Source organism: Phasianus colchicus, chromosome 39 (assembly GCF_987193195.1).
Source record: "Phasianus colchicus chromosome 39, bPhaCol1.hap1.1, whole genome shotgun sequence".
Taxonomy (NCBI): Eukaryota; Metazoa; Chordata; class Aves; order Galliformes; family Phasianidae; genus Phasianus; species Phasianus colchicus.
The window spans coordinates 372,520-386,305 of NC_143474.1; the positions used below are offsets into that span (position 1 = coordinate 372,520).

Sequence of the window (13,786 nt, forward strand, 5' to 3'; positions counted from 1 at the left end):
CATACTTTACCCAGGGTCTACTCACACTTTACTCCTGGTTTACAAACACTATTACATGTCTACTCATACTCTGTACTCACGCCTTTCTCTGGGTTTTACTCACACTTTAGGACAAGTTTATTCACATTTTGCTTTGGGTTTACTCACACTTCACTCTGGGTTTTAATCATACTCTACTAAGGGTGTACTCACACCTTACTCACGGTTTTACTCACACTTCATTTTGGGTTTACTCATAGTTTACTCTGTGTTTACTCACAGTCTACACCAAGCGTACTCACACTTTACTCTGGGTTTGCTCACACTTTACTCCAGGTTTACTTAATTAAAGAAAATAAGTTTGGTTAAAAGTTATGTGCCTTCATGGTGTGCTGAATCGGCAGCTGCAGATTTGAGCTCGCTAAGCCAGGTTCTCACTGCCAATAACAGACGCTTTTCCAACCAGAACCAGCCAGGTGTCCTCCATACTAACCCAAGCTTAAGAAAACAACACAATGAGTTTCATCGCAAAGACCGTATGTGTAAAATAATTGAGACTCAGGGGAGGGGGAGGGGGGAAATTCAATTATTTTTGGGTCTCATTGTAATAAACCAGCCTATTCTTGGACATCTAAAGCACATGTAAGCAGCCTGCTCTTTAAGTATGTGCATTTCTTGCCCCCCGGTGGGCAATATCCATTCTGCATCCAGCATGTGTGCAGCGCTGATTAAACACACCTGCTTTAGGACCACTCTGTGGTTATAGAGTTTGATTTCCTCATGTCAGTTCCGACCCTCAGCTCAGCACTTGTCAGCCCTCCTCGAGTGCATCAAGCTGAAGAGATCACCACTCTGCCGGTCCCAAAATGGGACTCCAGGAGAAGAATCCTTCTGCACAGCACAGCAGGGCTGGTTCCCTTCGCTCTGGACCACTTCCCCACTGCACTCCAATCGCTGCCCAGCGCAGCTCCTCCTTCAAATCCATCTCACATCTCTCTCCGCAGAGATAAGGACGTGATGTGGGACCGTGCCAAAGGACTTCCGAAAGTCCAAGTAGATTTTTATACTGGTCTGCGTCACTGATGTCCTGTCAAAGCATCCACATTATCGTTCTGACCATGAAGAACTACAACGTTTAATGAAGTTTTGGAAAAATACTGATTTCTCAGTTAGATCCTTAAAATACTGAGCTAAAGAAAACACAGTAAATCTCAGGACTAAGGCTGTGTTATAGTAAAATGCATCTGTTATAGCACACACAAAGGAACTGTTTATTAGATTGTTTCTTTGCTTACAACTGGCACCTGGTAGATAAGTGTGTTCCTGTAACTTAGCAGCCTTCACTTCAGTATCCAGAGATACTGAAGGAATGTTATTGGAATTGTCTGGAGTTCAGCAAATGACCAAAGCATTTGGAAGTGAATCATTACCCGAACTGCAGTGACACAACAGACTGGGTCTGACAGCAAGAACAGAAATAACTAATTGGTACACAAGGGTAATTTAGGAAGTTATGGTTAAATATTAGGGGGGGGGGGAAAAAGTTCAGGACGTGAGAGGACAAAACTGAAATACAAACATGCAGATCACTTGAATTAGAGTAAACAGGTAAGGAATAAGAGAGATGTGAAATCCTAACTAACACTGAGCAGATTTCTGTGTTGGAAATCACATCAATTATATAAACCATTAGTAAAATGTGTTGTGGGTTAGGTGTAGTTTCAATTAATACATTAAAGTGAAAGGGATGCTGAATTCAGTAGCTGTACCCAAGTGTGCAGAAAAACCTGCGTTTGATATGTAGCCATTAACACACACAGTTTGTTGTCATTGGGTTTTAAGCAAAAACAAGTGCTTTTTTTGCCTCAACCCAGGAATTATTGAGTTGTGTTTTCTCCCCCGTCCTGCTGAGGAGGGGCAGTGACTCTTCATCACGCTGCACCCTGGCTCACCTTTTAGCTCTTTTCCCCAGTTTGGCCAATTTCCATTGCTTGCTTTGCCACAGTCAGCAACTTTCTATCTTGCTGCACTATAGCTGCAAACAGTTGATACCAAACCCAAGAACAAATCCTTGCACCTGGTGCAGGCAAAGAAAAAAGCAGTCCATTGTGCTTTCAGTGCTCCTGCGAAACAGGCTCACTGATAAAAACAGGGATGTTCACACACCAAGTGAAGCTAAACTGGGAAGTTTTAGGATGAGCACATCCTGATTCCGTTTGCTAAAAGAATGTATTGGTCCTTCAGCTGATGCATTAATTCCTTTTGCTAATCCAGCCTATATCAGCTCCATGGTGCCTGCTGGCACCTCATTTGCCTGCAGATACAGAGATGGAACACAGAGGCTGTGAGAGAGTCATATGAGCTCCAGGGTTTATGAAAACAAAACGCACTGCATCTGCAGTTCCTGGGCATGGAGTCCTGCTCAGAGTGCAGAAGATAATGACAAGTCCATTTCCAGAGTCACTCCTCCTGCTATACTATTAAACATTTTCTTTCTCATAGAACAATGCTCATTTAGCTCCACTGCTTGAATTTAATTTCATGAAATTCAGCATTCCATCAGGAAAAGAAGCTGAAGGAACTTTTGCCTTCCTCTCATTTTCTGATCTTATTCCATCTCCCTGGACATTTTCATCTGTTCCGTGTGTCATGATGGGGACCCTGTTTGCAGGACAGCCCTGGGCACCCAGCTGCAGCCCCAGTGCACAGCCTGCAGCCATCCCGGGGCACGCAGCCCTCAGGGCTGTGCTCTGATGCTGCAGCAGGGAAGCCCTCAGCTGGAGCAGGTACTTATCCTCAATAAAGAAACATGGAGTGCCTGCAGCCTCATCTGCAATGGCATGTCCCACATTTAGTGATCCTTGTAGGAAAAGCAGCTGTATTCCCTGCTGCGAGAGAATTCCCTTTTCAAGGACTGTGAGCAATGTTCCTCCAGTGAGCTCACAGCCTGCTCACAATGTGCACATCCTGAAATCTCTCTCTCCTTTCTCTTCTATCCTCATGTCACCTGGAGATCATGGCCCAAGCCCTGCTGTGCTGTGCAGAAGAGCTGCTCCTGGGCACAGCTCTCTCTCTGCAGCGCTGCCCACTTGTAGGAGCTCCCTGTGTTCCAGGAGCCTGGAACCAGCTCAGCAGCAGAGGCTGTGAGTTTTATTCTCCCTACTGATCTCCCCTGAGATGTCCCTGGATCTCCATGGCCAACAACTCCTGAAAGACAACAGAGACATGACTGTAATTTGAAATCTGCTGAATTTGTCCCATCAAGAAGCCATCCCGAAGATCCCTGGACAGCACAGGTGACAGCTTCTTGACCAAGCTGTAGAGGAACCTATGAGGAGTGGTGTCCTGCAGGATCATGTGCTAATTGGCAAGGAAAGGTTTGTGGGGAATGTGAAGGTCCAAGAGAACTTGGGCTTCAGCGGCCATGGGATGGTGGAGCTGAGGCGTCTGAATAAAAATGTCTGAATTCCTGAATGACTGGGAAAGATAGACCTGGTCAAACGCAAACACGGAAAGGAAGCATACAGGATGTGGAAACAAGAAATCACCTGGCAGCAATGCAGAGACTTTGTTCAGTGTGTCTGCTGTGTGTAGTTAGAGTTCAACTGCAATTGAACGTTCCCAGGCATATCAGAGATAAGGATGGCTTGTAGAATTATGTAGTCTACAAAAGGAAGGCTAGGGAGAATGTGGGCCCACAGTAGAATGGGGCAGGGGTGAGACAGGACATGGAAAGGTCTCTGATATTCATGTCTTTCCCAAACTCACTGTTTATTAGTTGGACTGGACTTCTTGGAGTCCTCAGTGCCACAGACAGGTGGGAAATGTTGGTGCAAGGCAGATGTGCCCTTGGTGAAGGAAGAGGTGAACAGGGAATACCTAAGCAAACAGGATTCTGAAATGGAGGAGACTGACAGGAATTGCAGAATCCTTGAATTGATGGGGTTGGAAGGATCTTAAAGACCATCCAGTTCCAACTCCCTTGCTGTGTGCAGGGCTGTAACTCAGTAGATCAGGATGCTTGGGGCTTTGATATCTTGGATTTCTCCAGGAATGGGGTCTGCACAACTTCTCTGGCTACCTGTTCCACACCTGTTCCATGCCTCCCATCATGATCTTAGGAATGTTAGAAATGCTTTTCAAACATGTAACATCATTCTGTTTTATTTTTTCACCAATCTTACTTGTCCTATTTAGAAACCCGGTAAAAATTCAGTCTCCACCTTTTTTATATCAACAAGAGCATGGCTAGAAGAGGAAGGGAAGGCATCATCCAGAGTAGTGCCTCAACATTTCTGGTCCCCAACACAAGAAAGATGACAGCAAGCTGGAGTGGGTTTGGAGAGATTCACTCAATGTGCTTGAGGCTGGGGCATTTCGCCTGTGAGAGGAGGGTGAGGGAGATGGGCTTGTTGAGCCTGGAGAAGGGAAGGATGAATGGGATCTCACTCCAGCTTGCCAGAACCTATGAGGAGGTGATGGAGAGCACAGAGCCAGGCCCTTCCTCATGGTGTGTGTGGGAGACAGAAGAGAATGCATGGGAGGAGGGAGAGATTCAGCCTGTGAAAAACTTCATTTTCACCACCAGCTGGTACAAGAATTGGTGCAGGTCACCCAGTGATGCTCTGCAGTCTCTCCTGAAGGAGAGAGGTTTTCAAAATCCATGAGGAGCAAATGCTGGACAACTTGGTCTGTCCCTCTTTCTGACAACTTGGAATGCAGACATCCCCAGGTTCCCTTCCAGCCTGGCTTGTCTTGTGATCTTACGTCCTCATGACCTATTACTGCTGGGAAGAGAGCAGATGCTTACAGGGCATGAAGCATCCTGTGCTGCACGTGACCATTGAAACCAAGGTCTGAGAACATGAAAAGAGACCAGTACCACAGTGTGACTCAGTGCAAAGACTGAGAGATGTCATGGACAGCTCTGGACAGGGAAATCCAGGGGGGCACAGGGCTCTGTGCCAGACACAAATGGATCTTCCTTTCTTTTTGAAGCTGTAAGTCTGAAATGTGCTAATTAATGTCAGTGAAACTGAACCAAAGATTTGACGACAAATAGAAATCAATGAAAATCTGTTAATACACTTCTCCACTCCTAATACTGTCTCAATCCTTATTTTTCTAAGTTGAGAACACTAGTCTTTTAGGAAATGTTGTCTCTACTATTTTTTGCTTTTCCTGACGTTTTCCAGAACTGTTTGCAGGACACAAATGCCTTCAGGTACAGGGACGCAGCCAGTGGTGCCAGTGCCAATGCCCTGTGACTAATGTCCAGCATCCACTGCTCTACCCTGCTGCATATTTGATGTCCCTCATCCTCCAGTGTCTCCAGCACTCCTGAATAAATGACCATGGTTCAGGGTGTGTTTTCAGCAGGCCATCTGGTCACATGCTCTTCCCACTGCTCTCCAGATTTCCCCATCCCTTGCTCTTTGTTCATTCAGATAGCTCCCAACTATCTGGTTGATCTGTGATCTTCGGGGAGATTATTGCTCCATCTCTCCAAAGTCTGATGGACTCTTTGATCTACTTCTTAACTGTGATTATCTCTCTCCCTTCCTATCTCTAACACATTTCTTGTACAAATATTCCTTGTGAAAGACAAACCTCATTAGATGCAGCTTGGATAAGGCATGCAGTTGATCACTGTATTTTACTGTTCATTCATTTGCATCATGTTTTCTTCTGTCTGTTGGCAAAAGAAGACAAATCTTTCCTTACCCGTGTGCAGCTGGTTCTCTGAGAAAACCAGTAGGAGTTGGTGCAAAGGAGGTTTAACCCTGAGCGGGTGACTGCAGAGGAAAAGAGTGATGTGAGGAAAAGTGATGCGAGTCCCATGGGGCCAATGTGAGTAGAAATGGGGTGAGGAAGTTGAGGAGGACATCTGTCCACACAGTGACAGAGCAAAGCTCATTAGGGGACATCCTGGGTCAATTTCAGTTGCAAAGTGCTGCTTCAGCTTCTTGTTTAACCCTAACTAAATACAAATTAATAAGTGGACTTCGTATTGCCCTTTGTTCTCTTCCTCTTTAAGCTCTCTCCAGATATCTCTCCAGTTTGCTGTACAAGTTCTGAACACTTGTAGAAGATGACAGGAAGGCACAAGGCACAGGAAGGTCTTCAGGTTGTAATGGGTCCCAGGGGGCATTTGCTGCTGAGTCCATCAACATCCAGTGCAGAGAAGATTGCACGAAGTGCTCAAGAAGACAAAGTCAGAAGGAACAGTGAAGTTTATTGGAGTCTTAATGGGCCCCACTGAGGCCATTATCAAGCAAGCTTCTCCAGGGACTTGTTAGAGCAGATAATTGGAAGCCATGATTACAGGCAGACCAAGGCACTGGGATGGTGGCTCTGATGGTGAGAAAAGCCTCCTTTGTCTTATGAAGCAGAAAGGCCAAACCCTGATCCCCAGACCCTTGGCAGGGAGATCCTGTCCCTCATGCTGGCTCAGGGCCCTTCCTGGGGCAGTGGGATGGACGTTTGTATGATGTCAAATGAAAGACAAGGGGACAGCAGCTCCCAGACTCTGCATGGAGTGCAAGGATGCCTTGAGGCCCAAGTCCCATGTGGGCAGTGTGTCTCACCACAGGATGTGGGATGTGAGAAGGGCCCAGTCTGAACAAGCAGTCAATCCCAATGAAACTTTGAGCTTCAGATCTCTCAGTTCTGGTGCCCTGCTTTAGATAGTCTCTCATAGTTGTACGTCCTTTATGTTCTGCAGTGCCCAGAAGTGCACCCAGTGCTCCAGGTGAGGCTGCAGCAGCGCAGAGCAGAGGGACAATCCCTTCCCTCACCCAGCTGGCAGTGCCATGCTCAGTGCACCCAGGGAATGGTTGGCCTTCCTGGCTGCCTGGGCACACTGCTGACTCACGATCAATTTCATGTTGACCAGGACCCCCAATCCCTTTCAGTGGAACTGCTCACCGGTGTCCCATATCCAGTTAGTTTGTATGTCCAGGGCTGCCCCTACCCCGGTGCAGAATCAGGCACTTGTTCTTGTTACACTTCATTCACTTGGTGCTTACCCAGTTCTCTAACTTGTCCACATCTCTCTGCAAGTCCTCTCCATCCTCAATGGAAACAGCAGCTCCTCCCAATTTGGTATCATCAGCAAACTTGCTCAAAACTTCTAGTCCTCCATGCAAGTCATTGATGAAAACATGAAAGAGAAGTGCTCTTAAACGGAGCATTGGGAAACCTTGCTAGTGGCCTCCATCAGCCTGATGGAACCCCATTTTCTGTAATCCTTTCCGCCTGACCCATTGGCCACCTGCTCACCCATCACATTATATTTCTGGCTAGCCGGCATGCAGGACATTTTGTCCAGAAGGATACTGTGAGAGATGCTATCAAATCTTAAAGGATAACCGCAGCTGCCTTCCCTTTGTCAACTCAATGGGTGATGTTGTCATAAAGGAAAATTAAGCTAAACAGGACCTTGTGAGCTGGTGTTGGCTCTGACCAATGACAGACTTGTCCTTCAGGGGTTTTTCAGTAACTCCCAGGACCATTTTCTTCATAAGTTTGCCGGGCATTGAATGAGAATGACAGCTCTGTAATTGTTGATGTCCTCTTTCTTCCTCTTCTTTAATCTTCCTGTCAACTGGGAACTGTCATGACCCTAGACTTCTTCTGATGTCATTCAAGTGAGAGCCCAGAGAAAACTAAGGTGTCATTAGTGAAATAATGTAGATGTGTCACAGCTTTGTAATGCCTTGAACTCCGGAGTATGCCACGGATGGAGCAGAGAGGAAGATCTGGCTCTTCTGTTCTGAACTCATCCATTTGATCAGCAGATGACACGACATGCTCCATGGGGACAGGTACAAAATGCACACTGGGTGCCCTAAGCACAGGGCTGTGGTAGCATTTAGAATGGCCAGGAATACCTCCCATCTGGTCCTCAGCTGATGCTCAGGAAGGAGTTGTCTATCTCAGAGATTTTCCACCACAGTTTACAAGCACTAGCACACAGCTAGGATCACCCCAGGCACCTTGGTCATCACTGAGTGTCTGTGTGTGAGCAGTGCAGTCCCTGTTGAATAAAGACCAAGGATTCAGGGCTCACACACAGACACCTCATTGTGCACATCTAAACTCAGCTGAGAGGACTCCCAGCTTCCATGATTTTTGTGATCCCTTTTCAGCCCTAGGGTTTGCATCAGCTGATGAGATGCCTAAACCCAGAGTTAGGATGAGATGGTCTGATAGCAATAGGATAAAGGCAAATGGCTTTATATTAAAGAGGGTAGATCTAGGTTACCTGTTAGGCAGACATTTTCTACTCAAAGGAAGTGGAACAGGTTGTCCAAAGAAGTTTTGTGTGCCCCATCCCTGAAGGCATGATGGATGGGATCCTGGGCAGCCTGATCTGGTGGGTGGCAATCTTTTTCATGGCTCGGGGGTTAGAACTAGATCTTTAAAGTCCCCTCCAACATCAGCCTTTCTCTGATTCTTTAATATTATGACTGCACTTTCAGGTCATCGGCGGAGGTTTCCAGATTTGACATTTGCTTCTCTCATGGTCAAACATCTGTTACTAAAAACAGCCGTACTTGTGGAATCCAGTGGACATGAGGTGATTAATTGAGCTGACTTTGTAGTACGTTCTGCAGTGATGACCCTGCTGCCCCTCAGGAGATGTCACCCCTGGAGACCAATGGATATCTCCATGGAAATTCCATCCTCTGCTGCTGAGCTGGGCGGACTCCTGGGACACAAGGAGCTCATACAAGTGGGCAGCACTGCAGACAGCTGTGCTCAGGAGCAGCATTTCTGCACAGCACAGCAGGGCTGGGGGCATGATCTGCAGGTGGCTGGGAGAGGGGAGAAGAAAGAGAGCTGACAGGCTGTGTGGCACGCTAGCAGACTGTGAGCTCACTGGAAGAGCATTGCTCACAGCCCTTGACAAGGTAAGTCTCTGTCTGCAGGCAGTGAAGTGTCTTTTACTGCAGGGATCACTATACTGGGGACATCCCATCGCAGGTCATGCTGCATGCACTGTTTATCATGGAAAACGACCTGCTCCAGCTGAGGGCTTCCGTGCTGCAGCACAGAGCACAGCCCTGAGGGCTGCGTGTCCCAGGACGGCTGCAGGCTGTGCAGCCAGGGCTGCAGCTGGGTGCCCAGGGCTGTCCTGCAGAGCAGCTCCCTGCTGTGCCCCAGGGGCTGTGTGCCAGGGCAGGGGCTCAGCACTCAGCACTCAGCCTGCCTGGGGGGCTGCTCAGGGCGCTGGGGGGAGACGTGTGGGGGGAAGGAGCCCCCTGGCAGGACAGGGGCCTTCTGCTGCCACAGCTGCTGCCTGGGGCAGGGGGCTCACAGCTACACTGCACCCCAGAGTGTTTCCAAGAGGAGAGATAAGACAGGGATTTTCCATTTTATAGGGAAGGGAAAAGGGTTGGAGGCAGGAATCTGAAAGGAGCTGTGAAATATGAACACAATTCTGAGACTCCTGAATTTTACTTTTCTGTATCACTTGTTTTGTGTACAGTTGCATAGAATGTGCTTTCAGCCCCTCCTTCCTCAAAGGATAGAACCAGTTGAAATTATTGTCATTTTCTGCAGACATGAATAATGCACTTATCCTGCAAACAGGCAGGTTTCTCTAACAGAAGTTGAAGGGCAAAGAGGTTGGGAATGTGGGCTCTAAGTGCAATTGGGGTAAAGATATGAGAAATGGAAGCATGAATATATCCTGGAAGATAGGATAAGATTAAAAAATAAAAAAGAAGAAGAAAGAGGAAGGCAAAAGATCGTAAAGATTCTTTGTCTTTTTTCTTATGGAATTAATGAAATTAAATTCAAGCAGTGGAGCTAAATGAGCATTTTCCAAAGAGAAAGAAAATGTTTTATAATATAGCAGGAGGAGTGTCTCTGAGAATGGTCTTGTCTTGTCAATATCTTCTGCGCTCTGAGCAGGACTCCATGCCCAGGAACTGCAGATGCCCAACAGCAGCTCCATCAGCGAGTTCCTCCTCCTGGCATTCGCAGACACGCGGCAGCTGCAGCTCCTGCACTTCTGGCTCTTGCTGGGCATCTACCTGGCTGCCCTCCTGGGCAACAGCCTCATCAGCACAGCCGTAGCCTGCGACCCCCGCCTGCACACCCCCATGTACTTCTTCCTCCTCAACCTCGCCCTCCTCGACCTGGGCTGCATCTCCACCACTGTCCCCAAAGCCATGGCCAATGCCCTCTGGGACACCAGGCACATCTCCTACACTGCATGTGCTGCACAGCTCTTCTTCTTTTTGTTTTTATTTTCAGCAGAGTATTCCATTCTCACCATCATGTCCTATGACCGCTACGTTGCCATCTGCAAGCCACTTCACTACGGGACCTTGATGGACAGCAGAGCTTGTGCCACCATGGCAGCAGCTGCCTGGGGCACTGCGGTTCTCTATTCCCTGCTGCACACTGCCAACACATTTTCACTGCCTCTGTGCAAGGGCAATGCTCTGAACCAGTTTTTCTGTGATCTCCCCCAGATCCTCAAGCTCTCCTGCTCAAAATCCTATCTCAGGGAAGCTGGGCTTATTGTGGTTAGTATCCTTGTCTTATTTGGGTGCTTTGTTTCCATTGTTGTGTCGTATGTGCAGATCTTCAGGGCAGTGCTGAGGATGCCCTCTGAGCAGGGACGGCATAAAGCTTTCTCCACGTGCCTCCCTCACCTGACTGTGGTCTCCCTGTTTCTCAGCACTATCATTTTTGCTTGTCTGAAGCCTTCCTCCATCTCCACCCCATCCCTGGACCTGGTGGTGGCAGTTCTGTACTCGGTGGTGCCCCCAGCAGTGAATCCCTTCATCTACAGCATGAGGAACCAGGAGCTCAAGGATGCAGTGAGGAAAATGATGCCCTGGACAATTTTCAGCAGTGATAAAATTCTCATCTCTCTTTGCTAATGACTCATAATCTATTATCTTCTTTTATACTTGTGTTACAGATTTATTTATGTTAATTAATACATTCCTTTTGCTGTTTTACATTTATACGTATATGCTGCATTGTATATATATATGAATATATTTAAACTTGTTATTAGTTATTATTGTGCTCCTAAACATGTGTTTTCTTCCATGTCCTCTGAGGCATTACCCTGCTCTCTTTCTCCAGGAGCCTGTATGAATTCAGGGTCAGTGCTGATGCTCTCACAGCCACCGCATTGGTCAGATCTCACATCTGCAAATGAGATGCCAGCAGACTCTGTGGAGGCTGTGGGGATGCAGCAGGCATGGGGGAGGGGGACTGGAAAAGGATTAATGTCAACCTTATTCATGCCTGTATACTGTTGGTGCCTTTAGAGAGCTCCATTGTCATTCCAAGCATTTTGCATCCACAGAATTCCAGGAAAGGGCTTAGCAGCTCTCACGTCTGACCATCTGGATGTGCTTCCCACCCTGACCATCACAGCCAGCGCAGAGACACCCATCAATGGCCAAACAGACCATGGGAGGGATGGGGTCTGATGGGAGTTGATCTGGGCATGACTTTTCCCTGTAGAGGCAAGCATAACCAGGAGCTCTAGGACTGTGCTGCTATTCCTCAGTCCCTGTTCCCAGCACATGTCCTTGAGACACTCTCTCATCCCTTATGCTGGCCATCAGCCCAAAGATAATCCTTAGACAGACTTGTGGCTGCTGGGTGGCAACTGGAGCATCATGATCCGGTTGTGAGTGTGGGCAGAATGAGCCCTTTGCTGGGTACTTTGCAGGGCTGTAGCCTCTGGGAGCCCACGAAAGCTAGGAGTAGGCAGAGGAGATTCCAAGCCTTTGTTGACTCATGCTCATGGGGCCCTTAAGCAGAGTGGCTTGTGGCAAAGATAGAATCATAGGAGCATCATGGAATCATAGAATGTCTTAGACCGGATGGAATCTTGAAAGTCATCTAGTTCCTACCCCTCTTTCATGGGCAGGATTTCCAACCACTAGATGAGTCTGTGCAGGGCTCCATCCATCCAGGCCTTGAATGCCTTTGGGGATGGGGCATCCACAACTTCTCCAGGCACCCTCATCTTGGGCCTCCCTGCCCTCCAAGTAAAAACCTTTCTTCCTAACATTTAACCTCTTTTAGTTTAAGGTCATTTTCCCTTATCCAGTCACTATCAGACCACATAAAAAGTTGGTCCCCTCCTGCTTACCAGCTCCCTTCAAGTAGTGGAAGGCCACAATGAAGTTTTCTCTACACCCTCTCTTCTCCAACTTAAACAAACCCAAATCCCTCAATCTTTCTTCATAGTAAAGGAGCCCCAGTCCTTTGATCATCTTCATGGCCCTTCTCTGTACCTGCTCCAACATCTCCACATCCTTTCTGTACCAGGGGCCCCAGGCTTGGATGCAGTATTCCAGACGGGGCCTTACAAGGGCAGAGCAGAGGGGGACAATCCGCTCCCTCTCCCTGCTGTCACCACTCTTTTGGTGCTGTTTGCCCTTCCAGGCTGCAAGAGCACACTGCTGATTCATGTCCAGTTTTTTGTCCATCAGGACCCCTAAGTATTTCTCAACAGAGCTGCTCTCAATGTGTTCTCCCACTCTGAACTCATATCTGGGATTGCCTCAACCCAGATGCAACACCTTGCACATGACCTTGCTAAATCTTGCTAGGCTCTCTTGTGCCCACCTTCCAAGCCTTCCAGGTCCCTCTGGGTGGCAGTTTTCCCTTTCACTGTGTCAACTGCACCACTCAGCTTGCTGTCAACAGCAAATCTGCTGAGGGTACACTTAATCCTTAATCCTTAGTCCTTAAAATTAATCTTAAGGATTAAGGATTAATCTTTAATCATTAATCCTTAATGTCTATGTCATTAACAAAGATGCTGAAGAGCACCTGTCTCAAGACAGACCCCTGAGGCACACCAACTATGACCATTCTCCACCTGGACATAGAACCATTGAGAACAACCCTCTGGCTGCAACCATCCAACCAATTCTATACCCACCAAATAGTCCAGCCTTCAGTCCTCCACCTCTCTCCAATTTAGAGATAAGGATGTGGTGTGGGACCACGCCAAAGGTCTTGCACAGGTCTAGGTAGATAACATCAGTTGCCCTTCCTTTGTCAACCAGTGCTGTCAGTCCATCAGAGAAAGCCACCATGTTGGTCAGGCATGACCTGTCCTTGGTGAAGCTGTGCTGGCTGTCTCAGATCACCTCCTCATCAAGCATCTGCCTTAACATAGATTCCAGGAGGATCTGCTCCACGATCTTTCCAGGTACAGATACGAGGCTCACAGACCTATAGTTCTCCAAGTCTTCCTTTCTTCTTTTCTTGAATATGAGAATGATGATTCCCTCTTTCCAGTTACCAGGGACTTCATCTGACAGCCATGAATTTTCAGACGTGATGCAGAGTGGCTTGGCAACCACATCAGGATGTTCTTTCAGAACCCTGGGATGCATGCTGTCTGGCCCCATAGACTTGTACACATTCATTCTTATGAAGTGGTCTCAGACTTGCTCTGCTATTCCAGCACTCAGGAGCAGTCAGGCCTTACACCAACACGAGAGCTAGGGAGAGCATGGAATGGGACAAGAAGCAGCACTGTGTGGATCAAGTGCTAATGTTCCTAGCAGTGCTACCATGATGAGACGACTTTCTTTTGCACCTCGCACATAGGCACTGCCCGTGCAGGTTCAGAGAAGGTCTTGGAAGAAGAATGTTGGACAAAAATTCTGTACAGAGTGCTTTTACTTCGATTAAATTCACAGAAAAATTGGTGCCTATGAGCTACACATGAGATATGCACAATAAATTGAAAAAGAGATGAATAGTGACATTTCAGTGGGAAACAGTAAAAGAAATAAAGAAAAAG

The 13,786-nt window shown here is 47.4% G+C and overlaps 2 protein-coding genes across 5 annotated transcripts in view; one reads left to right on the top strand and one right to left on the bottom strand.

Moving 5' to 3' along the window:
- LOC116243432 (uncharacterized) overlaps positions 1 to 13,786 on the bottom strand; it is a 284,197-nt gene that overhangs the window by 201,739 nt on the left and 68,672 nt on the right. The gene's annotated exons all lie outside the window — the stretch shown is intronic.
- Positions 9,479 to 13,739, top strand: LOC116241020 (olfactory receptor 14J1-like). Its single transcript, XM_031611627.2, has one exon. It carries the CDS (start codon positions 9,924 to 9,926, stop codon positions 10,878 to 10,880), a length of 957 nt encoding a protein of 318 aa, XP_031467487.2. The 5' UTR covers positions 9,479 to 9,923; the 3' UTR covers positions 10,881 to 13,739.

Coding starts and splice junctions, on each gene's coding strand:
- LOC116241020 (XM_031611627.2), top strand. CDS start 9,924: ATGCCCAACAGCAGCTCCATCAGCGAGTTCCTCCTCCTGGCATTCGCA.